Source organism: Erinaceus europaeus, chromosome 10, assembly GCF_950295315.1.
Source record: "Erinaceus europaeus chromosome 10, mEriEur2.1, whole genome shotgun sequence".
In the NCBI taxonomy this organism is placed as follows: Eukaryota; Metazoa; Chordata; class Mammalia; order Eulipotyphla; family Erinaceidae; genus Erinaceus; species Erinaceus europaeus.
This window is the reverse complement of record NC_080171.1, coordinates 79,229,700-79,251,724: the sequence shown is the minus strand read 5'-3', so window position 1 is coordinate 79,251,724 and position 22,025 is coordinate 79,229,700. Positions and strand designations below refer to the sequence as shown.

The 22,025-nt window shown below is 57.4% G+C and overlaps 2 protein-coding genes across 3 annotated transcripts; both read left to right on the top strand.

Moving 5' to 3' along the window:
- The first annotated feature begins 4,038 nt into the window (after positions 1-4,038).
- On the top strand, positions 4,039-5,569 carry HES5 (hes family bHLH transcription factor 5). The gene is made up of 3 exons (XM_007529505.3): positions 4,039-4,325; positions 4,403-4,568; positions 4,913-5,569. Exons 1-3 carry the CDS (start codon positions 4,272-4,274, stop codon positions 5,173-5,175), a joined length of 483 nt encoding a protein of 160 aa, XP_007529567.2. The 5' UTR covers positions 4,039-4,271; the 3' UTR covers positions 5,176-5,569.
- Positions 5,570-7,491: 1,922 nt separating this feature from the next.
- PANK4 (pantothenate kinase 4 (inactive)) lies at positions 7,492-21,867 on the top strand. 2 transcript variants are annotated; one of them, XM_007529503.3, is made up of 19 exons: positions 7,494-7,796; positions 11,632-11,714; positions 11,839-12,053; positions 12,399-12,582; positions 12,717-12,809; positions 13,019-13,172; positions 13,956-14,137; positions 14,405-14,486; positions 15,997-16,097; positions 17,456-17,611; positions 18,752-18,864; positions 19,055-19,142; positions 19,485-19,636; positions 20,115-20,170; positions 20,270-20,319; positions 20,612-20,716; positions 20,875-20,975; positions 21,059-21,127; positions 21,436-21,867. In XM_007529503.3, the coding sequence occupies exons 1-19, from the start codon at positions 7,643-7,645 to the stop codon at positions 21,647-21,649; spliced, it is 2,352 nt and encodes a 783-aa protein (XP_007529565.2). In that variant the 5' UTR covers positions 7,494-7,642; the 3' UTR covers positions 21,650-21,867. The 2 variants fall into 2 exon arrangements, 1 of the variants encoding a protein (XP_007529565.2); XR_009552066.1 differs by lacking the exons at positions 21,059-21,127; positions 21,436-21,867 and having other exon boundaries at positions 7,492-7,796; positions 20,646-20,716.
- The last annotated feature ends 158 nt before the right edge of the window (positions 21,868-22,025 follow it).

Sequence of the window (22,025 nt, the reverse complement as noted above, 5' to 3'; positions counted from 1 at the left end):
TATTTATTTATTTTTTTTGCCTTCAGGGTTATTGCTGGGGCTCGGTGCCTGCACTACAAATCCACTGCTCCTGGAGGCCATGTTTTTCCTTTTGTTGCCCTGGTTGTTTTATCATTGTTGTGGTTATTATTGTTGTTATTGATGTTGTTGTTGTTGGATAGGACAGAGAGGAGGGAAAGAGAAAGATAGACGCATGCAGACCTGCTTCACTGCTTATAAAGTGACCCCCTGCACGTGGGGAGCCAGAGGCTCGAACCAGGATTTTTTAAAAAATTTTTTTAATATTTATTTTCCCTTTTGTTGCCATTGTTGTTTAACATTGTTGTGGTTATTGATGTCGTTGGATAGGACAGAGAGAAGTGGAGAGAGGAGGGGAAGATAGAGAGGGTGAAAGAAAGACACCTGCAGACCTGCTTCACCGCCTGTGAAGGGACTCCCCTACAGGTGGGGAGCTGGAGGCTCGAAATGGGATCCTTACACCGGTCCTTGTGCTTTGCACCATGTACGCTTACCCCGCTGCACCACTGCCCGACTCCCTTGAACCAGGATCTTTACACAGGTCCTTGCATGCTTTGCACCACATGTGCTTAACCTACTGAGCTACTGCATGACCCCCGGTGGTGGAGTTTTAAAACTTTACTTCTGGGTCTGGGAGGTAGCTCTACAGGTAGAGCACATATGCTACTATGTGTGAGGACCCAGGTTCAAGCCCAGGGCTACCACATGGGAGCACCTGCAGGGGGGGAAGCTTTATAGGTGCTGGGATAGTGCTGTAGTGTCCCTCCTCTCTCTGTCACTCTTTCCTTTTCTTCCTCTGTCTCTCACCCTCTATCGAAAAAGAAAAAACTCCAGGAGTGATAAAGCGCACTAAGTACCAGCAGTAACCTTGGTGGCCAAAATGAATAAAAATAATTTTTAAAAGTGTGTGTGGATTTGGGGCCTCACATATGCATGATTTCATAGCTCCTGGATAGCCATATATATAATTTATTTTGGGTATAGACAGAGAAGCTGAGAGGGAAGGTGGGGAGAGACCTACAACACTGCTTCACCACTTATGAAGCTGCTCTCCTGAAGGTGGGGACTGGGGACTTGAATCCAGGTCCTTACTGACTGCAATGTGTTTGCTCAACTAGGTGCACACCCAGACTGTCCCCATAAACACTCTACCCTCCCTCAGCCTCAGTCTCTTTCTGGTCTCCATGGCTGTAACTCCTTTAGGGGCCTCATCTAAGTGGCTTGTCCACACCCTAGGTTGACATGGTGACATGGTGAAATGAAACCCGTGTCACCCAATCAAGGCCACTGGGTGTTTCCTGCTGCTGTGGTGACACTGTTGAGAGCATGGAGATGTATACTCACCTGCTCCAGCCTCTCCCCCAGCCCTTTGGAAGTGTCTTCCTGGCAGTAGGGACACTGGGGCCAATGGTGACCCTGTACTGTTTTCCATAGCACCTCAACAAGAAGCTTCCTTGGGGGGTGACTCTTCCCCCATCCTGGTTTCATTGCTCTGTGGCCATGGGGCCTTGAGTGAGAGTCACTCAGGAGGGAATAATGGTCACGGATTCTTTAATTCCAATAAAAATCCTTCCCAATGCTGACTTTTGCCAGAACACCCCCAACCACACCACCACCACCAAGAGTCTGCCTCACAGGCTAGTTCTGGGGAGATATCAACTCCAGGCATCCCACTCTTAACTCCAGGAAAGAGGGGACAGGACAAACCTCACCTCTCCATAGCCCAGCTGGAGGAAGGCTTCTCCTACCCAGCTGGAGAGGAACCTAAGGTTGGGATTCTGGTTTTCACTCCCACTCCCCAGTGCTTCTAGAAAAAGCCCTCCAAGCCAGTCGCCCCTCCCCTGAGGTTGTGGTCACTGGGGCACAGGGAGCCCGGTTCCCACACTGCAACCATTCACAGCACTAACTGCCCCACAAAGGCCAGGCGTGTGCCGGGGGGGAGGGGAGGGTTTGCTGTGCTGCCATCTGGCCACTCCGGGCAGCGGGTTGGGATTTAACACCATTCATTTCATATTTCCCACAACTGAGGACTCCATCAAAGCCGCAGGGGGCCCAGGGAGGGAGCAGGGCAGGCACTAGCTACCCCCACTACCCGGCCACCTCCTTCCCCTCCCCCAGGCCACCAGCCCAGTGCAGGTGGGCGGGCAGGGTGTGGGCCAAGTCTCAGGCACGTGTCACTGGATTGGGGGAGGGGGAGGGACGGGACACAAACTTGGGCAACTGCCCCTTTGCAGGGGTGCTGGCCAGGGTGCCACCCTCTTGCCTGAAAGAGTAGCAGGGCACACACTGGCTTAGTGCGACGCCAGCTGGTGAGGCTGTGCCCAAAGCTTTGGGTAGGAGCAGCCTCTGGCCCCCAGGGTACTCTGCACACAGGGCTGGTGCCAGGCTAGCAAGTGTGGGCAATGGAGTATAGGCCACTAAGTCATCCTGCCCTCCTCTGGCCACTGGTCACCCACTACCCTGCAGAAGTCCCTCTGGGCTGTCTCTCAGCCCTTGAAGGCTGGCACAATGCCAGTGCTAGCCATACTTAGTGTCCAGAACAGAGGGGAAGGGGCTACACCCCCACACACACACACATCAACTAGACTAGGGCCCCTGCTCTCCTATGGGAGACAGCCTACCTCCCTGGCCATTCTGGCCTGGGTCCCTTCAAAAGAGATTCTGGGATGTGGGGAGCAGGTACCATAGAGTGGATGGGTCCCCTTCCCTCTCCTTTAAGGTCCCTGAAGGGGGCCCTTCCAGCCTGACTCTGCTATCCCTAGACCCTGATGACCATTCTTGCCCCCTATCATGACTGCAGTTACAGTGAGGGGGAGCCTCCACACAGGTGCAGCCAAGTGTGGGGTCACTGCAATGGGAGAGGGGTGCATTGATGGCCTCTGGTGATTGCTCTGCCATCCCTACCACCTTGGCTGTGGCGGTCACACAGGGGAAGATGCCCAGAACCAGGCTGGGTGCCATGTCATCCTAGGAGTCACCCCTCCCCCCATCCCAGTTGGAAAACTGGGTCTCTGGCCACAGAGGCTCAGAGTGGAAGATGGCTGTTCCTAGGGGTCCAAGTAACATTGGTGATCTTTTATTTATTTTTTTTATTTATTTTCCCTTTTGTTGCCCTTGTTGTCTTTTTACTATTGTTGTAGTTGTTGTTGTTATTGATGTCATCGTTGTTGGATAGGACAGAGAGAAATGGAGAGAGGAGGGGAAGACAGAGAGAGGGAGAGAAAGATAGACACCTGCAGACCTGCTTCACTGCCTGTGAAGCGACTCCCCTGTAGGTGGGGAGCCGGAGGCTCGAACCGGGATCCTTCTTCTGGTCCTTGCGCTTTGAGCCACACGCGCTTAACCCGCTGTGCTACTCCCAACACTGGTGATCTTGAGGCAGCATAAGGAATGGTGGGTGGCAGGACCATGGGAAGACCCACCTGGGGTACAGCAATACTGTGGCTGCATTGACCTCCTGCCTGCACCCCATGCACCTCCCCCCATCCTCTGACCAGATGCAAGGTGCCCAGCAGGCAGTGGCTGGCACTAGGACCAAGCTTCTTCCCCAGGGCAACCAGAGTGGGGGACCCTCAATGGGCACCTGCTGGCTCAGAGCCCCCTATTGATCAGCTGCTCCCAGAAGGAGGTTGGAGTACACAGCTCCTGTGAGTCAGTGCAGGCTCTCTAGACCCTGGCAACCTGGTGTCCACTTCCTGCCAAGTCCTGTGCCCCTGGGTGGCAGCCACTTACAGACAGGGCTAATCACCTGTGCACGTGTGGGGGGGGGCTGGTGGGAAGTGTGGCCCCTCTATCCCTGCTGGCGGGACGCCCACCCCCAGGACTCAGGCTAAAGCTGTCTCCTTCTCCCTCCTGCCAGTGGCCTCTGCCAAAGGAGGAGAGAGGCATGGGGGGAGCGTCGTTCCCCCCTCCCCACCCACTCCCCCCCCCCCCCCGCTTCCTGCCCCTCCCTCCCCGTGGCCTGGGAAAAGGCAGCATATTGAGGCGCGGGCTCAGCCAGCCGGGCATGCTAATGAGGGCGAGCGCGTTCCCACAGCCCCGACTTTGTGCGGTGCGGCCCACCTGCTCCGGGGGGAGGCCCATTGTGCCCGCGCCAATTCATAGGCAATTCAGCGTGCGCTAATGGGCTGGCGCCTTTGTGGGCCCGCGCTGCCATTGGCCGCGAGTGTGGGAACAGCCGCTGGGCCCAGACCCCAGGCCCAGCCTATAAAGCCGCCGCCGCGGCCCAGCACCCGCACCGCTGCCCCCACAGAATGGCCCCCAGCACCGTGGCCGTGGAGCTGCTCAGCCCCAAGGAGAAGAACCGAGTAAGTGCCCGCCCCCGCCGCCCACCCACTCACCCAATTCGGCCGGCCCAGCCCCGCTCACGTCCCTACTCCCACAGCTGCGGAAGCCCGTGGTGGAGAAGATGCGCCGAGATCGCATTAACAGCAGCATCGAGCAGCTCAAGCTGCTGTTGGAACAGGAGTTCGCGCGGCACCAGCCCAACTCCAAACTGGAGAAGGCGGACATTCTGGAGATGGCCGTCAGCTACCTGAAGCACAGCAAAGGTGGGCCACCCAATCCCGTGCTCCTGCGAGCGCCAGCACTGCACCCAGTCCTGAGGCCCTACTCCGCACCCCTGCACCGCGCCCTGCATGGCGCCCAGCTCCGCATCTTTGCACTGAGCCCAGCCCAGCACCCCAGCCCGCACACACGCACCGCACATATGCACCACACCCAAACCCAAACTCCAACGCCGCGTCCCTACACAGTGCTCCAATCTAGTGTCCCTGTCCTGCGCCCTCGCGGCAGGTTCAGCCCCGTACATTGCGTCCCTGCACCACTCCCCCAGAGTCCAGGCCCTGAGCCCCACCATCCCGCGCCCCTCCCTCACTGACGTGTCTTCCCGCAGCTTTCGCAGCGGCAGCCAGCCCCAAGAGCCTGCACCAGGATTACAGCGAGGGCTACTCGTGGTGCCTGCAGGAGGCTGTGCAGTTCCTGACATTGCACGCCGCTGGTGACACGCAGATGAAGCTGCTCTACCACTTTCAGCGGCCCCCAGCCTCGTCCACTGCGCTCACCAAGGAGGTCAAGGGGCCCGGCCAGGCACCCCAGGCCAGCCCCGCCAAGCCCACTGCCCGCCAGCCTGCGGGTGGCCTCTGGCGGCCCTGGTGACCCAGGGGCCTGCGTCACCACCCCCGGGAGGCCAGCCTGCCCGGGGAAACACACCTTCTCTAGAAGGTTCTCCCTGGGCTGCAGGCAACCGGGGTCATTCTCAGAGAATGCACGCGAGTCCTTTGGCTGGGATGTCTGCGTCTGACCCTGCTGGGGTTGTTCAGTGTTTGCGTCTCTGCAAGCGACTTCTAGGAAGTCACCCCGCACATGCGGGCGTCTATGACATTTGTAGAAGCCAGGGCCTGGCTGTAGAGGCCTTTCTGCCCGCAGGCGGGTGTGGTGCCTTTTGTGAAGGCCGGACTAGGTGCATCCTTGTAGGAAGAGGCACAGGCTGTGGGCTCGAAGTGGGCGGTCTGGTAGGGTAGGGGCCTGTGATCCTTACAGGATTCCTCTGGACTGGGGTGGGGTGGGAAGGGAGGGGGCAGGTTCCAGGCACAACTCTGTACTCAGCATTTGATCTCTGGAGCTCACCGACTGCTATGCAGACTTCTAATAAAATCAGATTTTTTAGCCCACCAAGCCTGCATCAATTGTGTCTTTGCAGTTCCAGGGTGGCCAGGAGTGGTGTGTGGCCACAGGGTGGGTGGCTGGTGGAGGGCGGAGCAGGGTCTGGCTGGGCAAGGGGCCCACTGTGCTTCCCCTCTTCCCTGTGAATGAGGGGGGAGTGGGGGACCTGCTTCCTCTCACTTACACCTGCAGTAGAGTGGGGGAAGTTTGCAACCACAAGGTCTTTCCGCTTACCCCAGAGAAGGGACCTGATGACTCAACCTGCAGCCCCCCCCCCCCCAGGGGCTTGTCCCCACCCTGACCTGCCTGTATGGCTAAAGCAGGACAACTCAACACACACATGGCTGGCCCCCTGGGGGCGCTTCTGTACACAGGTGCAGAGCAGGCAGAGCACGTGGCAGATCCGCCAGGGAAGAGCACCTGTCTTTTGTTTGTAAAGATTTATTCACCAGGCCAGGCTGTGGTGCATGCGATTGAATGCGCACATATTACAATATACAAGGACCCTGATGCAAGCCCCCGACCCCCACCTACAGAGGGGAAGCTTTTCAAGTGGTGAAGCAGGGCTGCAGGTGTCTCTTTTTCCTCTTTCCACCACAATTTCTGTATCCTAAATAAATATTTTTAAAAATCACTCTTCAGATTACATATATATATATATTTATATTTATATTTAATTATGAGAATGAGAATGGAGAGACCTAGAGCCTCACTGATACATGCAGCACCAGGGCTGGAACTTGGGACTTCATGCTTAAGAGTCCAATGTTTCATTCACCCCAACATTTCCCTGGCCCCAAAGGCATCTAATTCTCAGCTGGGCTCCAGAGTGCTGGTGGGGTTGCCAGCACTCCGCCAGGCAGCACTGGGGTACCTAGACTCTCAAGGGGCAGAGTCCCCCAACAGGAAATGGAGAGGCTGGCACATAGGACAGAAGAGAGATGCTAATTCAGTGTCCTGGGTGCCAGCCGGTCACCTCCTCCTGTCCCTTCTGTGGGGAACACACGAAGGTAACCCCCTCAGGCCTGCCCTGTGCCTGCCAGGGGTCTCATCAGACCCTGCTGGGCTCAAGGAGGAGTCAGTGAGAGGCATCCACAGCGAACCCTTCCCGGGGCCCTCAAAGCTTGAGGTCTGTATCCTCTCTGGGTTCGCCCCAGACCCCTCAGGCTTCCTCGCCCCCTGTAAGGAGGACATGCGCAGAGATGCCTTTTCCCCCTACACCCTCCCAGATGCACTACTCTCCTCTACTCTGAGTAGCTGCTGCTCCCTGGGCAGTGCTCCCAGGGACCCTGCCAGCATCCTCAGATGGAATCTGAGGCTAGGTGTCACCTGGGAGGCGGGTGTTATGGCCATCTTCGGGGCTTTCTACCTTCTCCCCATACCGGCCTCTTTCTGAAGAGTCCCGTCTGCTTTTTGGCTGAGACGCACCCCTAAAGGATCACCATGCGGGGTGAGGTGAGGTTCCAAGCACCGAGTCCCGGGGCCCTGTCCACACCACCATCTGAAGCTTTAGTTTCTGAACCTTCTCGAGCTGCTGAACACGTTCCCCATTGCCAAGAAAGGCTGCCTCCCCTAGACAGGCCGCCCTGCTTTCCCCTGCACTCCCTGCAGCGGAGTCATCCGGTGCTCCGGACTGGGTACTCCGGAAGGGGAGGTTCTCCGACTTCCCCACTTGGAGGGGACTTGGCACAGACAGTGCTGCTTCCCCGGGAATCTGCACCTGACCGGCTGGTGTCAGGCGCCCCTTGTAAGAAGTGGTCTCCAAACTCCTAGTTCCTTCTGTATCCGGCCAGCTGGAGACCTAGGTTTGTGCTAGGGCCCCCTAACGCTGCCTCGGGATTCGGAGACCTCCATCCCAGCACAACCCAAGTCGATCCAGCGGCGGGCGGGACCAGAGCACAATTTGCATAAAATATGCACGGGAAGTGTTTAGCAGTTAAATATATGCGCATATATCTGCATGGCTGATGAGCTGCCGGGCACATTCAAAATGGCGGAGTGCGGTGCGAGCGGTAGCGGCAGCAGCGGGGACAGCCTGGATAAGAGCATCACGCTGCCCCCCGACGAGATCTTCCGCAACCTGGAGAACGCCAAGCGCTTCGCCATAGACATAGGTAACGGCGGCCAGGTGGCGAGGGCCTGGAGGCGTCCAGCTAGCGTGGGCTTGGGCGGCTAGGCGGGCAGCTAGACTGGCGGGCCGGGGGTGGCCGCAAGGACGAAGGGCGGGGGCGCGGACCCGGCGCGCGTGGCATCACGGGCCCTGTAGTTCGCGGTTCTCTCGCATCATGGGCTTTGTAGTCCGCGGGCCCTGGGGGCGCAGCCTCTCTTCGGCGGGCGGACTACAATTCTCGGCAGCCTTCGCGTGGCCGCAGCGGGGCATGCCGGGACAAGTAGTCCTTGGCTGGCCGCGGGGAGCAGGGTGTGAGCCCCTTGGACCATGGGTCCTGGGATGGCGGGCAGCCGTTGGCAGGGTCGGGGTCTGGTTATTCAGGCCAGGACTGGAAGGCGTAGGCATGTCGCTGGGCATCACTTGTGGGCACAGGTCCTCGGTAGCCCACGGCCTGCTGCCCCCCACACCCTCACCTCGCCCGGCCCGGCCCATCCCCTGCCCCAGGCCAGGCCCTTCCCTCACACCCGGCTTTTAGGGCTGAGGTCCAAGCCTAAAGGGAAGGACTCACCCTTGGGCCCTGACTAGTAAGCGGCCGAGCGTTGGCCGCTGCCTGCATGTCAGGATGGAAGGCTTCCTGGAGGCAGCCGAACTGAGTGAGACCCCTTAGTGGCTACTTCTCCCTCCTGCTCCCACCTGCTCAGCGCTGGTTTCGCTCGCGCTCCTGGAAGCCCAGCTGGTGTAGACAGTCCGGCATAACACCGCTGTGACCCATAGCTAAGCGGCCCGTCCTGGAGCCGATGAGGGCGCCTCTCCAGGAAGCTGACATTTGACACACTGGGCAGTCCCCTTGGGCCACTCACTCGGGTGTGTGTCATGCATTCTCTGCTGTCCTGTTCTTGGGGGTCATTTGAGCCACAGACTTGAGGGAGGTGACCTCTAGAGATGTGGAGAGCCCTTACCTGCATCCTGAGTGTCCACCCTGGAAGCCTTAGTGGCCTTACCAGGGTTGTTGCTGGGGCTGAGTGCAGAACCAGCAGAGGGTAACCCTGGGTAACCCAGGGTCCTTGGGGACTGAGCTGGGCCAGGCCTCTCCTGAAACCTGTGTTCTGGCAGGGCCAGTGCCTGAGAGATTCTGGGCTTCCTTCTTCCTCTTTATGTTTGGCAGGAGTAAATCAAACAGGGCGGGGTGTGTGGAAGACTGCACAGCGATTCTGCAAAGACTCTGATGCCTGAGGCTCTGAGTTCCCAACTTCATTTCCCAGCATCACCATAAGCAATAGCTAAGCATTTCTCTAGTAGGAAAAGAAAAGTGGGAGGCAGGGAGGGATAAGTCAACAGCAACAAGTAAAAAATCAGTTGACCACAGGGTCAGTCTCAGGTGTTATGTAGCCCCCAGAGGCTAGCTTGGAGCCCCGGGGCTGGACTGTCCTGAGGGAGGGCCTGAACCCCCAGGGTCCCAGCATAGCCTCTGCTCTGGCTCAGGTGGGTGGGGTTCCTGGGCAGAAGGAAATCTGTGGAATTGCATTCTTTTCCTTTCTGGATTCCTCCTGAGCCTGTATCCTGAGTCAGCTTCTCCAAAGGACCTGTTCCCTTTTTGCTTGTTAGAACATCTGGTGGCAGGTCCCAGCTCGCAGTGGGGCCTCAGGAACTGGCAGCTATGGTGCTTGTCCACAAAGGCTTGTTTCCTCTGCTTTCACCCTGGCCTTCCTAGGCTTTCAGGTCCAGAACAGCTTGGCCTCTGTGTTCTCAGCAAGCACTTTCCTCTCTGATGTGCCTTGTCTGTGGGGTGCATCCCCTGTTACAAGCATAGGGATGAGGACCAGGAGATAGCACAGTGGTTACAGCACTGGACTCTCAAGAATGAGGCCCCAAGTTCATTACCCAGCATTGCGTGTGCCAGCGTGATGCTCTGTTTCTCTCTCTTTCTCATTGATAAATAAAACTTAACCAAACAACAACAAAAAGGCAAAAGGACATTTCATCTGTTGTTACATACTTGATCCAGACTGGTCTTCCAGTTTCTACCTGGTCAGTTGGAGGCCAGAGAGGCTGCAAGGCAGCAGTGTGCTGGCTAAAAAGTCTGGGTGGACCACAAATGTTTGACTCAGGTGGTCAGGTCAGGCTCCTCTGGTCAGACAGAGATGCCCCAGGGGTGTAACAGACTAGCACAGTGCCAACCCCCAGAGTTCCTGTCTGCCAGCCCAACTTTATGCTCTGTGACGTGAGTGTGGTCACGCCATTTCTGCCCCATGTGGCCTGCCCCAGCCACACTTGTGCCTTTACCATGGGGGATTGGGAGACAGGGACAGAGTTTTGACCTTTGTGGGTATTGCTTATCTCTGGGCATGGCTTATAGAATCCGGCTTGCCCCTCAGCCAGCCTCAACATGTGACATTTGGTTGTGACTTAAAGCTCATGTAAGGACATGGGATCCAAGACTGGGCTTCTGTCACCCGGGTGAGCTTGTAGTGATTTCTGTGCCCTCTTACCTCTATCTCTGTCTCTCTAGCTCCCATTTATTAACTTGAGAGAGAAAGCCAGAGCATCATTCTGGCACATGCAGTGCCAGGGATCAAACTCAGAACTTCGTGCTTGAGAGTCCAGTGCTTTAGCCACTGTGCTCCCTCCCAGGCCACTCTGCTGTGTCTCTTAGGATACATCCTCATCTGGGGCTGGGCAGTGGTGCACCTAGTTGAGCACACATGTAACCATGCACAAGGACTTGGGTTCAGGCACCCACTCTCCATCTCCAGGTGTCTATTTATCTATCTCCCCCTTCCTTCTTGATTTCTCTGCCTCTATCCAATAAATAAATAAATAAATAAATAAATACTTAGACTGCACCCTCACTGCCGCATGCTCTCCCTCTATCTGGGGAAAGAGACTCACAGACGGGAGCCAACAGGAATAAGAAAGCTTGTAAGCCTAGTTGCACCCACTGAGCACATAGGCAGGGACTGAACAGCCATGGTGGTGGCATCAGGCTTACTGAGTGCACAGGGCTACCTGCAGCCAAGGGGGCAGGCACCCAAGGCCCATCCACTCAGGTCTGCCTGATCTGGATTCTTGATCTGGGTGAACTCTGGCACACTTGATATTTCCAAGTCTGTTTTCTGCCCTGAGCATTTATTTTATCACCAGAGTTATGACTGGGGCTCAGTGCCTGTACAATGAATCTGCCACTCTTTGTGGCCATTTTTTCTTCTCCTTTTTCCTTCCTTATTGATAGAATAGAAATTGAGAGGGGAAAGGAAGAGAGGAAGAAAGGAGACACCTGTAGTACTTGCTTCATTACTAGTGAAGCTTCCCCTCTGCAGATGAGGAGCAGGAGAACTTAACCATGTGCACCACCACCAGCCCACTGCTCTGGGCATTTGCTCTGCTTTCTTCTGTCATAAGATGGCTTCAGCTCCCCCTGGTGGCATGGGCTCTGCCTGGCTCTAGCTGGGCCCTGTAAACGTGGCTGGCCTGCTTTCTGTGGCGCCCAGCATGCTGCTCCTTCCTCTCTTTGTTGGTGATGCCTTCTCAGGAGCCCACACTGCAGCTGATCCCCCCCCATCAGCTTCCGCCTGTGGGTTATTTTCAAGAACAGGAGAGGGTCCAGTCTTCAGTCTCCACTGGCTGTGAGAAGACCTGGAGTAGGGAGATGGGTGGCCCGAGCCTCCTGTCACAGCACCCCAAGGAGGGCTGGGCTATGCAGAGGAAGCCCTGGGTCTTGGCTTTGTCATTCTCTCAGTCCTCCAGGGTCTGAGAATAGGTGACCCCCAAGGTCTAGTGTGTCAGACCTGAGCCTTGAGGCCCCCAGCCCCTCCTTCTGATGTCCCTCTATGTTCCTGCAGGTGGGTCGCTGACCAAGCTGGCCTACTACTCCACTGTGCAGCACAAAGTCGCCAAAGTGAGGTCCTTTGACCACTCAGGCAAGGTGAGCACCATTCAGGAGTCAGGCCCATTCCCCCAAGTCTCAGGCCTGTTCCTGCAGGTCCCCAGGGTCAGACAGGCAGGCCAAGCAGACCCCCCCCCCCCACCATCCTACTTCCCCCACCCAGGACATGGAGCAGGACTACGAACCGCCCTATGAGATCTCGGTGCAGGAGGAGGTGACGGCACGCCTGCACTTTGTCAAGTTTGAGAATACCTACATCGAGGCCTGCCTGGACTTCATCAAGGACCATCTGGTCAACACAGAAACCAAGGTCATCCAGGCCACCGGGGGTGGGGCGTACAAGTTCAAGGACCTCATAGAGGAGAAACTGCGGCTGAAGTAAGTAGGGGCCCAAGCTCCTGCCCCACACGCCCCTTCCCAGGACTTCACAGCCAGGCTTGGGGTAGCAGCTGAGGGCCATGAAGCTTCCGGATTTTGGTGACTGAGGATAGTGGGTAGGGCTATGTGGGGAGAGACTTGAGGTGAGAGGAAGACCAGGCCCTGAGGAAGAGGGAGAAACATAATGGGGTGGGCTTCCTTTGGCGGTCCCCTCCTGAGGTGCTGTGTCTGAGTTGGGTCCAGCCCAGAAGCAGACAGGGTCAGCAGGGCTGTGGTGGGGTGGCCGAGCAGGGACAGCCCTGGCCAACTCTCATCAGGCTCCTTCATCCATCCTTCATCCTTCAGGGTGGACAAGGAGGATGTGATGACCTGCTTGATCAAGGGCTGCAACTTCGTGCTAAAGAACATCCCGCAGGAGGCCTTTGTGTACCAGAAGGATGCAGACCCTGAGTTCCGCTTCCAGACCAATCACCCCAACATCTTCCCCTACCTCTTAGTCAACATCGGCTCCGGCGTCTCCATTGTGAAGGTGAGGCCAGGCTTCAGGGGAGAGGTAGGTGGTGGGGCATCGGGCTATGCCTTCCGTGATGGGTGCCTACCCAGCATACCACCCACACCGCCATCCCCGAGTCCCAGCGTCCCAGAGTGTCACTCCTCCCCCAGGTAGAGACCGAGGACAGGTTCGAGTGGATCGGGGGCAGCTCCATCGGAGGTGGCACCTTCTGGGGGCTCGGGGCTCTCCTCACCAAGACCAAGGTCGTGGCTGCGGGATGGCATTGCCCACTCACTGTGGGGGTGGGGGCGGACTCACCCTGGCTCTGGGGAGGATAGGTGGCCTGGTGGCCAAATGGTCACTCTGCTGGGAGGCCCTAGCACATGGCCTGCCTCTCCTGGCTACAGCCCCCAGCCGGAGGGCTGAGGGCACCCCCTCCCTGCCCCCCATCATGCCAGTGCTATCCCTGCAGAAGTTCGATGAACTGCTGCACCTGGCCTCCAGGGGCCAGCACACCAACGTAGACATGCTGGTGCAGGACATCTACGGCGGTGCCCACCAGACGCTAGGGCTCAGTGGCAACCTCATTGCCAGCAGCTTTGGCAAGTCAGCCACCGTCGACAGAGGTACTGACGGCACAGAGCCTGTGCAGGGTGGGGGTGGAGGGGCTGAGGTGGAGTCTGGCCTCTTGGCTTCTGTTCCCTGAAAGTCAATGGCCAGGAGCCATTTGCAGTCACACTTGTCCTGAAGCCACACCTTGAGCTCCCAGGGCAGGGTGTGTGTGTGGGGGAGGGGGTCCTCCTGCCCTGCTATCTCCTTTCTGTCCCCCTTCTCACTTATACTGCCAGCCTCCCACATGAGCATGTCTTTCCCTCTGTGTCTTCCTCATCTACCTTCCCTGTCACTCACCCCTCTATTCCTTGCTTTCTTCTCTTCCTTACTGTCTTTTTGTCTCTTTTTCTCTTTCTTTCACTCTCTCTCTCTTTCTCTATCTTGCGCTCAGTCTTTCCCATTTCTCCCTCTTTCTTTCACTGTCTCTCTTTTTCTTCCCATCTTGCCCTCAGTTTCCCCATCTATCCTCTCTCCCATCTCTCCCTCTATGTCTCTCACTGTCTTTATCTTGCCCTCAGTCTCCCCATCTCTCCCTCCCTCTCTCACTCACACTCTCTCTCTCTGTATCTTGCCCTCAGTCTCCCCCATATTTCCCCCTCTGTCTGGCTTTCCCATCTTGCCCCCTGTCTTCTCATCTCTCCCTCTCTCACTCCTCTCTGGCTCTCTCTGTCTGGCCCATCTCTCCATCCTGCCTTCACCGTCCGTCTGCCCCTGTGTTCTGCTTTCCCCTCTCCTACCTGGCACTGCTTGCAGCATCCTTGTCTTCTCTGCCTCCTGCCCCCCCCCCCCCCCCCCAGAGTTCTCCAAGGAGGACATGGCCAAGAGCCTGCTGCACATGATCAGCAATGACATTGGGCAGCTGGCCTGCCTCTACGCTAAGCTGCACGGTCTGGACCGGGTGTACTTTGGCGGCTTCTTTATCCGGGGCCACCCGGTCACCATGCGCACCATCACTTACAGCATCAACTTCTTTTCCAAGGTACCACAGGCACCCAGCCAGGTGAACAGTGTGTGTGTCAGGGCCTGAGCTGCCAGACAAACATGGCAGGGGGCCACTGACTTTGGGGGAGGCATTGCTTGTCTTCAGATTCCTCCAAACAACCAGGTCTTCCACCTGCACTTAAAGTTGATGCCCTTGCCTAGTAGGGTGTGGATCTGCACACCCAGGCCTGAGCTCAGCTGACTGGCAGCCTCGGGGACTCAACTGTGTGCCAGGCAAGACGCTCAGGCTGGTTTTGCCCGGCAGGGAGAGGTCCAGGCCTTGTTCTTGAGACATGAAGGCTACCTGGGCGCCATTGGAGCCTTTCTTAAAGGAGCAGAGCAAGACAGTGAGTAGAGTGCTGGTGGGTGTTACCTGGGGCTGGGACATGACCTGGGGCTAGGTGTGGCTTGGGGTTAGGGTATAGGTGGGGCTCTGGGAGGGCATAGCCTGAAGAGTGGGTCTTCGCTTAGTACTGGGGTATGGTCTAGGTCAGTCATGGCCTGTAATGGAGGAAATTGGGCACAGCCAGGGGCACTGAATGGTGAAGTCGTCATGCCAACCCACCTGCTCTGCACCTTCAGAATCGGGTGTTCCATAAAAGCAGTGGTAGTTTTCTCTCAACCCTGAGATCCACAGTGACATGGAGGGCTGTACCTTTGTCGTGGTTCTCTATGGGACTGGGTTTTCAGGTAGACTGCAGGTAGGTAGGATAAGGAGGCCAGAGGAGTCTTTGAGAGTGGTGGCTCAGGGCAGGGTCCTCCTCTGCCCACCAGGCAGCCTAGTGGGCCGCCAAGCCTGGGCTCCCACATGTGCTTCCAGCCTGTCCTGTCGCAGAGATGTTAAGGGACTTGTAGATGTGACTGGCCCAGAAGTTCAAGGCCAGCTCAGTGCTGTCGGAACAGCCTGGGTGTTTCTTTTGTTTTAATTTTTTTAAAATATTTTATCTGGGTGGCTGGGCCGTAGCGCACTGGGTTAAGCTCACATAGTGCGAAGCACAAGGACCAGTACTAGGATCCCAATTCAAGCCCCAGGCTCCCCACCTGCAGGGGGTCACTTCACAAGCGATGAAGCAGGTCTGCAGTTGTCTCTCTCCCTCTCTACCTCCCCTTCCCCTCTCAGTTTCTCTGTCCTGACCAAAAAACAGGCCACAGGAGCAGTGGATTCGTAGTGTAGGCACTGAGCCCAGTGATAACCCTTGAGGCAAAAAGAAGGGGGGAAAAAAAAAGAGTGAATTTTTTAAAAAAAGATATATCCATTTATTGGGTAAAGAGAAAGTGAGAGGGAAGGGGATGATAGACAGAGAGACAGAGATTCCTACAGCCCTGCTTCACCACTCTTACCTCTTACCACATCAGGGGCTTGAACCCTAGACCTTATACATGGTGACCTGTGCTCTTAACCAAGTATGCCACTGCAGGCCTCTGGCCTGGGCATTTCTCACTGCCAGGACCTCACACATGCATGATTCCAGTGCTCTCAGCCTTCTTTTTGACTTTAGATTTCACAGAGAGGAAGAGAGGAGAGACAGCACAGCCCTGCTTTACCACTCATGGAGTTTTCCTTGGTGCTGTGCATGGTGTTGCCATGTGGTGCTGGGGGTTCAAGCCTGGGTCCTCACATAGGGTAAAGTGTGCACTTTAATAAGCTAGCTGTCTCCCAGTCCTCCTCACTGTTTTTCTCTTTACCAAGCGTGGAAGATCTTAGGAAGGTGTCCATGTCCTCTCAAGAAGTTCCAGTGGTAATCAGAGAGTAAGACAGCACAGAGCATGCCCCCCCACTCCACGGCGGCTCCCCACAGCTGGTCCTCTATGCGCCCCATAGGAGGGTGCCTGGTAATGCCTGTCTCTCCCTGCCAGACCCCAACCAGTACAGCTGGGGCGAGAACTATGCTGGCAGCTCAGGACTCATGAGCTCATCTCCGGATCTATGTCCAGCGCAGCGCTCCAGAAGCGGCACAGTGAGTGTGGGGGCAAGACCAGCATCAGCCAGGGAGGTGCTGCCTTGTTGTGGTGGCCATGGGCTCCCTGGACTGTGCCTTCTAGCTAACACTGGCCCTACTGGCACAGGGCTCCTGTGAGTCAGTACTGTGTGTATGTGGTAGGGGGACAGCTGGCAGATAGGTATTCCTAGAATGGGCTCGTGGCCTCCTGGGAGGAGCCTACTGCTCTGACTGCTGGGCTTTGTCAGCCCAGGCTCTCCTGGTACAGCCCTATCCAGACTGCTGCCCTGGCCTAGTTGTGCAGCCTGCCCTGTGCCCCTGCCCCCATCCTCTATCCTTCATGGCTCTGCTCCTGATGTATGGCCGGCAGACTCAGCTCTGATTGAGCGAGTATAGCCTAGGGTCCAGGACCAGTGGGTCAGTGTCCCGTTGTTCTCTAGTGTAGCACTGGGGTTCCAGCAGTGGCCCTGACGGGATGGCATATTCCTGGCACACTTATCATGTGGCCTATGCACTGTGTCCCCACAGAGCTGCATGGTGGTGGGGACATCCACTTCCCACACCCAGAGGACCCACTGTTTCCTGGGGTATCTGCTCAGAGCCAAGCAAAGAAAGGGGTGGATCCTACTGGAGGCACAGGGCAAGGGATATGAGCTAGCCCTTTACTTGGCCCATGTGGGGGCAGCTAGTCTCCCAAGGTTGTGTTCTAGAAGTGTTGCTCATCTGACAGCCCTGGCTCCCAGTGGCTGCATCTCCATGCACACCCCACCCACAGGGCTCTGGCTTGCTGAAACCAGACTGGGCTGCTCAACGGCAGGCTGTAGCCGTGGAGGGCGCTCACATACCCACCATGCTGGGTGGAGTGATCACAGCCTATGTATGAGGCTGGCCGTCGCTCAGCCTGGGGGGGAGGGATGGCGCTCTTGACACGGGTGGTGTTCATCTGCTCCGACCGCCTCTCAGAGTGGGGGGAGTTGGGGGAAGAACTGTGAATGAAGGTGACACCTGAACCTGTAGAACAAGGGCCCCAGGAGTGGGGTGCTGGGGTGTGAGTAAGGAGCTCCAGGGCAGGAGACCAGTAGGAGGTGTTGGGAGCTCCCAGGTAGGGGTGCTGGGGGAGGGGGATGCACAGCAGTGACAGTGTAGTGGAGAAACTCATTTGTGGGGGGCCTTGGGGTGAATAGACTGGGATGGTGTTAGGGAGTGGATCCCCCACTGGCTCTCCAAGCTGGGCATAAGCCCCTGGGCACAGGCCCCTGGGCAGGTGATAGGTGAAGTGGGCCAGGTGTGGGGAGTTGTTGGAGCCCCAGATGGGGAGCTAGCCTTCTCAAGCTCCCAGAACACCTGGCTGAATGTCCACCTGCTTGGCTCCCCAGTTCGACCTGCTAGAGATGGACCGGCTAGAGAGGCCACTGGTCAACTTACCGCTGCTCCTGGACCCATCCTCCTACATGCCTGATACAGTGGACCTTACAGATGATGCCCTGGCCCGCAAGTACTGGCTCACATGCTTTGAGGAGGCCCTGGATGGGGTGAGGCTTCAGCACTGCTCCATGCACACTCCTCACCCCTCTGGAGTCCTGGGGTGATGGGGTGGGGGGGCAAGGAGCCAGGTGGGGCTTTCCAGAATCTATGTTTGAGCTGGGGATGTCAGTTCTGGGGTGTGGCATCAGTGAGTCCTGTCCCTCTAAGAGTCCCCAGTGCCTCTGCTGGTGACAGCACCTGTACAGTCTTGGTTTACCTGGTCATGTCCAGCACTTGACCTCTCTGAGTTGACTTCTTCACACACGCAGGCTGGAGGGAAGCTTGGAGAGCATGCAGCACCAGAACGTTGCTGTGCCATGAGGCGCCTGGTCACCCAGTCAACAACTCGGGTGTACTGTCCACAGGGGCTCTTCTGCCAGGCCTGCACTTCCAATATTTATTTATTCCCTTTTGTTGCCCTTATTGTTTTATCATTGTACTTGTTGTTGTTGATGTCATCGTTGTTGGATAGGACAGAGAGAAATGGAGAGAGGAGGGGAAAACAGAGAAGGGGAGAGAAAGAGAGACACCTGCAGACCTGCTTCACCGCCTGTGAAGTGACTCCCCTGCAGGTGGGGAGCCGGGGGCTCGAACCGGGATCCTTACGCCGGTCCTTTCCCTCACGCCACCTGCGCTTAACCCGCTGCACTACTGTCCAACTCCCAAGCCCTACATTTCTTTTAAAAACCACCCATTATGAGAGGTGGGCAGTAGTGGTGGGGTGCTGGGCTTGGATTAATGGCTGGAGCTCACTAGGGCTCATGCTTCTTGTGGTGGCTCACCCAGTAGAGCACACACAGCACCATGTGTAAGGACCCAGGTTCAAGCCTCCCTACCTGCAGGGGGATTGGAACTTCATGAGTGGGGAAGCAGTATTGCAGGTATCTCTCTATCTCTTTCTCTGTCTTTTGCTCTGTTAAAAATAATCACTACTGGGAATGATGGGTTCATGCAGACATGGAGCCCCTGTGATAACCCTGGTAGCAAAAAAAGGAAATAAGGTGAAAAAGAAAAGGTCCCCAGGTCTGCCCTGGCCCCGGTATGGCCCAGGCCTGTTTTCTTGAAGGGCAGGAGCTATGAGCAAGCAAGAGGAAGAGTGGCTCCGCCCAGGGCCAGGGGAGGCCATCACTGACCCCCAACCCCGGTAGGTGGTGAAGCGTGCTGTGGCCAGCCAGCCAGGTGCCACAGATGCTGCTGAGAGGGCAGAAAAGTTCCGCCAAAAGTATTGGGACAAGCTGCAGACACTGAGGCACCAGCCCTTGTGAGTGCCCTCATCTTGGCATGGCTCTGCCCCCACCCAGGGCCCCAGGGCTTTTGAACCTGTGCCCAGCATGCTCTCCACCTCCTCCCCGGCATCCTCCTGGCACCTGGGTGCCCTAAAGATGTCTCCGGGGTGGGGGGCAGGGAGCAGGGGGCAGCTATCAGCTCACCAGCACCTGTTATGTCCCCAGTGCTTATGGGACCCTGACTGTGCGCAGCCTACTGGATACCCGGGAGCACTGTCTAAATGAGTTCAACTTCCCAGACCCCTACTCCAAGGTGAGTGTTGTCTACTCCAGAGCTGCCATCCTCTCCAGCTGCTGGCACCAGAAGTCATATCCAGGCCAACGCAAGGCTCCGGTCCCCCTAGCCCCTGTCCCTTTATGGGTAGTAGCACAACCAGGCAGATGATGGTTCCCCCAGGTCCTTCTCACCCTCTCACCTCTGGCCCAGGCTGGAGAGGCCCACAACCCTGCAATCTGCTGGGGTAGTTTTGCCCCCTGCTTTCAGCTCGCACTTGGGGAAAAAGCGAGCGGCATTCCCTGCCTTGTCCCCAATGCCAAGCCCTCCACCCCCCCCAGCCTGGACTCTGCCCCCTGCTGACCCCGCACTGTCCTGCAGGTGAAGCAGCAGGAGAATGGTGTAGCCCTCAAGTGCTTCCAGCGAGTGGTCCGTGCCCTGGACACACTGGGCTGGGAGGAGCGGCAGCTGGCCCTGGCAGAGGGGCTCCTGGCCGGCAACGTCTTTGACTGGGGGGCCAAAGCCGTCTCTGAGTAGGTGCTTGCCCCCTGCCCCTTGGCCTCACCCTTGCCTCCTGCCAGCTGGCTCAGCCCCAGCTCACGGCAGCTCTGTGTGGCTATCCCGCTAGCCAGGCCCCATGGGTGTGGGCACAAGAGGACAGCTGCCCATGTGTGCACCCTCCATGTATGCAGGTCTTCAGCTCGTGGCCACTGCACCACACTTAGCCAGGCTAGTCCATGTGCATGTGGGGGGCATGTCACCTCCACACACAGCACCTCTCTACACAGCTCACACCCCACCCTATGGCCACTGCCACCATCTGTCCCATAGGTGGGCTGTCACTATGCTGGTGAGGGGCAGCCACCAGGCCCCCCAGCCTCACCCCGTGTCCCTCTGGACTTTGGAGCCGTGCCTGGCAGTAGATTTGCACTGGGGTGGCCCCCTTGGGCCGGCACACTCCCTAGGGTGATGGCTGATCCATCCTTCCCTGACTCTCCTCTCCTCCCACAGTGTCCTTGAATCTGACCCCCAGTTTGGGTTTGAGGAGGCCAAGAGGAAGTTGCAAGGTACGGATGACAGGTGCATGCATATGGGCCCTTTGGCTGGGTGTGGAATGTGAGTCCCCACAGGGCTGGTAGTTGCTGACCCCCCCCTTTCTCCCACAGCGAGGCCCTGGCTGGTGGACGCCTATGACAAGTGGCTTCAGAGACTGAAGGTACACAGCTGTCTTGCTCTGCCCGGCTGGGCACAGGGTGGGTGCAGGGTGTGGGGCCGGCCAGGACGGGGTGCCCAGACCTGGGGCTCCCAGCACACCTGGCTCTGTCCAAGGGAGCCAGTGGGTCTCAGCCCAAAGGCACTCTAGCCACCACTGTGGAAGAAGCCCAGGCCGGCCCCGCCCAGTACCTGGGTACCAGCACCCGCCAGCCAGCCGGGGAGTGTGGTGTGTGGAGGTGTGGAGCTGCAGGACGCACCTGTTCCCAACTGAACACCCTGGTTTTGTCTTGCAGGGGCCCCCTCACAAATGTGCCTTAATTTTCGCAGATAACAGTGGAGTAGACGTCATTTTGGGAGTCTTCCCCTTTGTCAGGGAGCTTCTCTCTAGAGGGACTGAGGTGAGTGCAGCCGCCCCTCGCCTCCACTCTGGGTTGGCTGGCGCTGGGCAGGTAGGTGTGTGAAGGGAGGGGAGGTGGCTGCTCTGGGTGAGCGGAGGCCAGGATCTGTGGGGTGCTGCCTGCCCGGGGCTCCCTAAGAAGCCTCTGGCATCCCGCAGGTCATCCTGGCCTGCAACTCGGGCCCCGCCCTCAATGATGTCACCTACAGCGAGTCCCTCATCGTGGCCGAGCGCATCGCAGCCATGGACCCTGTTGTCCAGTAAGCTGGCAGGGGGCTGCCTGTCCTGAGGGATGTGCGGGGGTTCCTACACCACTCACTTGCTCCTACCCTTGTGCCCACAGCTCCGCACTCAGAGAGGAGAGGCTGCGTCTGACACAGACAGGCTCCAGCTCCCCATGCTTGGACCTCAGGTATGCACCCCCACCCCGAGAGTGCTTCCTGAGGCATGGCAATGTGTGGGCTCAGAGGTCCAAACTGTCCCCTGCAGATGTCCTAAGGCACCCACAGTCACTGTCACTTCACTCACTTGACACATGCTGCTTCTCCAGAGGGCCCCAAGGGCTTTGGGATGCCCAGTCATTAGCCTATTCTGGGGTGTCCTCCAGACCCTCTCAGGGTACATAAAGAGCCTTGGGGCTCAAAGTCAACCCCTCTAAAGGTGGGCAGAGGTGGGGTTCCCACTGGCAGCCATCCCTCACAGCCCCCTTCCTCCCTGAAGCCGCCTGGACAAGGGGCTGGCAGCACTGGTACGGGAGCGTGGCACCGACTTGGTGGTCATTGAGGGCATGGGCCGTGCTGTACACACCAACTACCATGCGGCACTGCGCTGTGAGAGCCTCAAGCTAGCCGTCATCAAGAATGCCTGGCTGGCCACACGCCTGGGTGGCCAGCTCTTCAGTGTCATCTTCAAGTATGAGGTCCCAGATCCGTGAGGCCCTGGCCAGCAGAGCCACATTCACACTGTGCTTGGAAACTCAGTCTGGGAAGGGGCAACTGCTCCTGCCCCCTAGTTGCCACAGGCATGGCAGAGACATAGCTCTGTCCCCAAGGCCACCTGTGTTGGAATATATTTAACTGTTAAATGCTCTTTTCTATGTGTACACACACACACACACACACACACACACACACACACACACACACACACACACAAATAAATACTCTATCTGAGGAGGACTCTGTCCTGGCTTGCACCCCCTGGTCCATAGCCCTGCTATGGGGGGGCCTTATCTACCCAGAAGGCGCCGGAAACCCTCCTGAGACAGGCAATAGCACTGGGGTCTCCAGAACGTTTAGACAGGCACTGGC

Bases quoted from the DNA above. Each gene is read 5' to 3' on its own strand.
- HES5 (XM_007529505.3), top strand. From the start codon at position 4,272: ATGGCCCCCAGCACCGTGGCCGTGGAGCTGCTCAGCCCCAAGGAGAAG. The intron at 4,326-4,402 runs GTAAGTGCCCGC...CTACTCCCACAG, and splicing joins GCCCCAAGGAGAAGAACCGA to CTGCGGAAGCCCGTGGTGGA. The intron at 4,569-4,912 runs GTGGGCCACCCA...GTCTTCCCGCAG, and splicing joins CTACCTGAAGCACAGCAAAG to CTTTCGCAGCGGCAGCCAGC.
- PANK4 (XM_007529503.3), top strand. From the start codon at position 7,643: ATGGCTGATGAGCTGCCGGGCACATTCAAAATGGCGGAGTGCGGTGCG. The intron at 19,637-20,114 runs GTAGGTGCTTGC...CTCCTCCCACAG, and splicing joins GGGGCCAAAGCCGTCTCTGA to TGTCCTTGAATCTGACCCCC. The intron at 21,128-21,435 runs GTATGCACCCCC...TCCTCCCTGAAG, and splicing joins TCCCCATGCTTGGACCTCAG to CCGCCTGGACAAGGGGCTGG.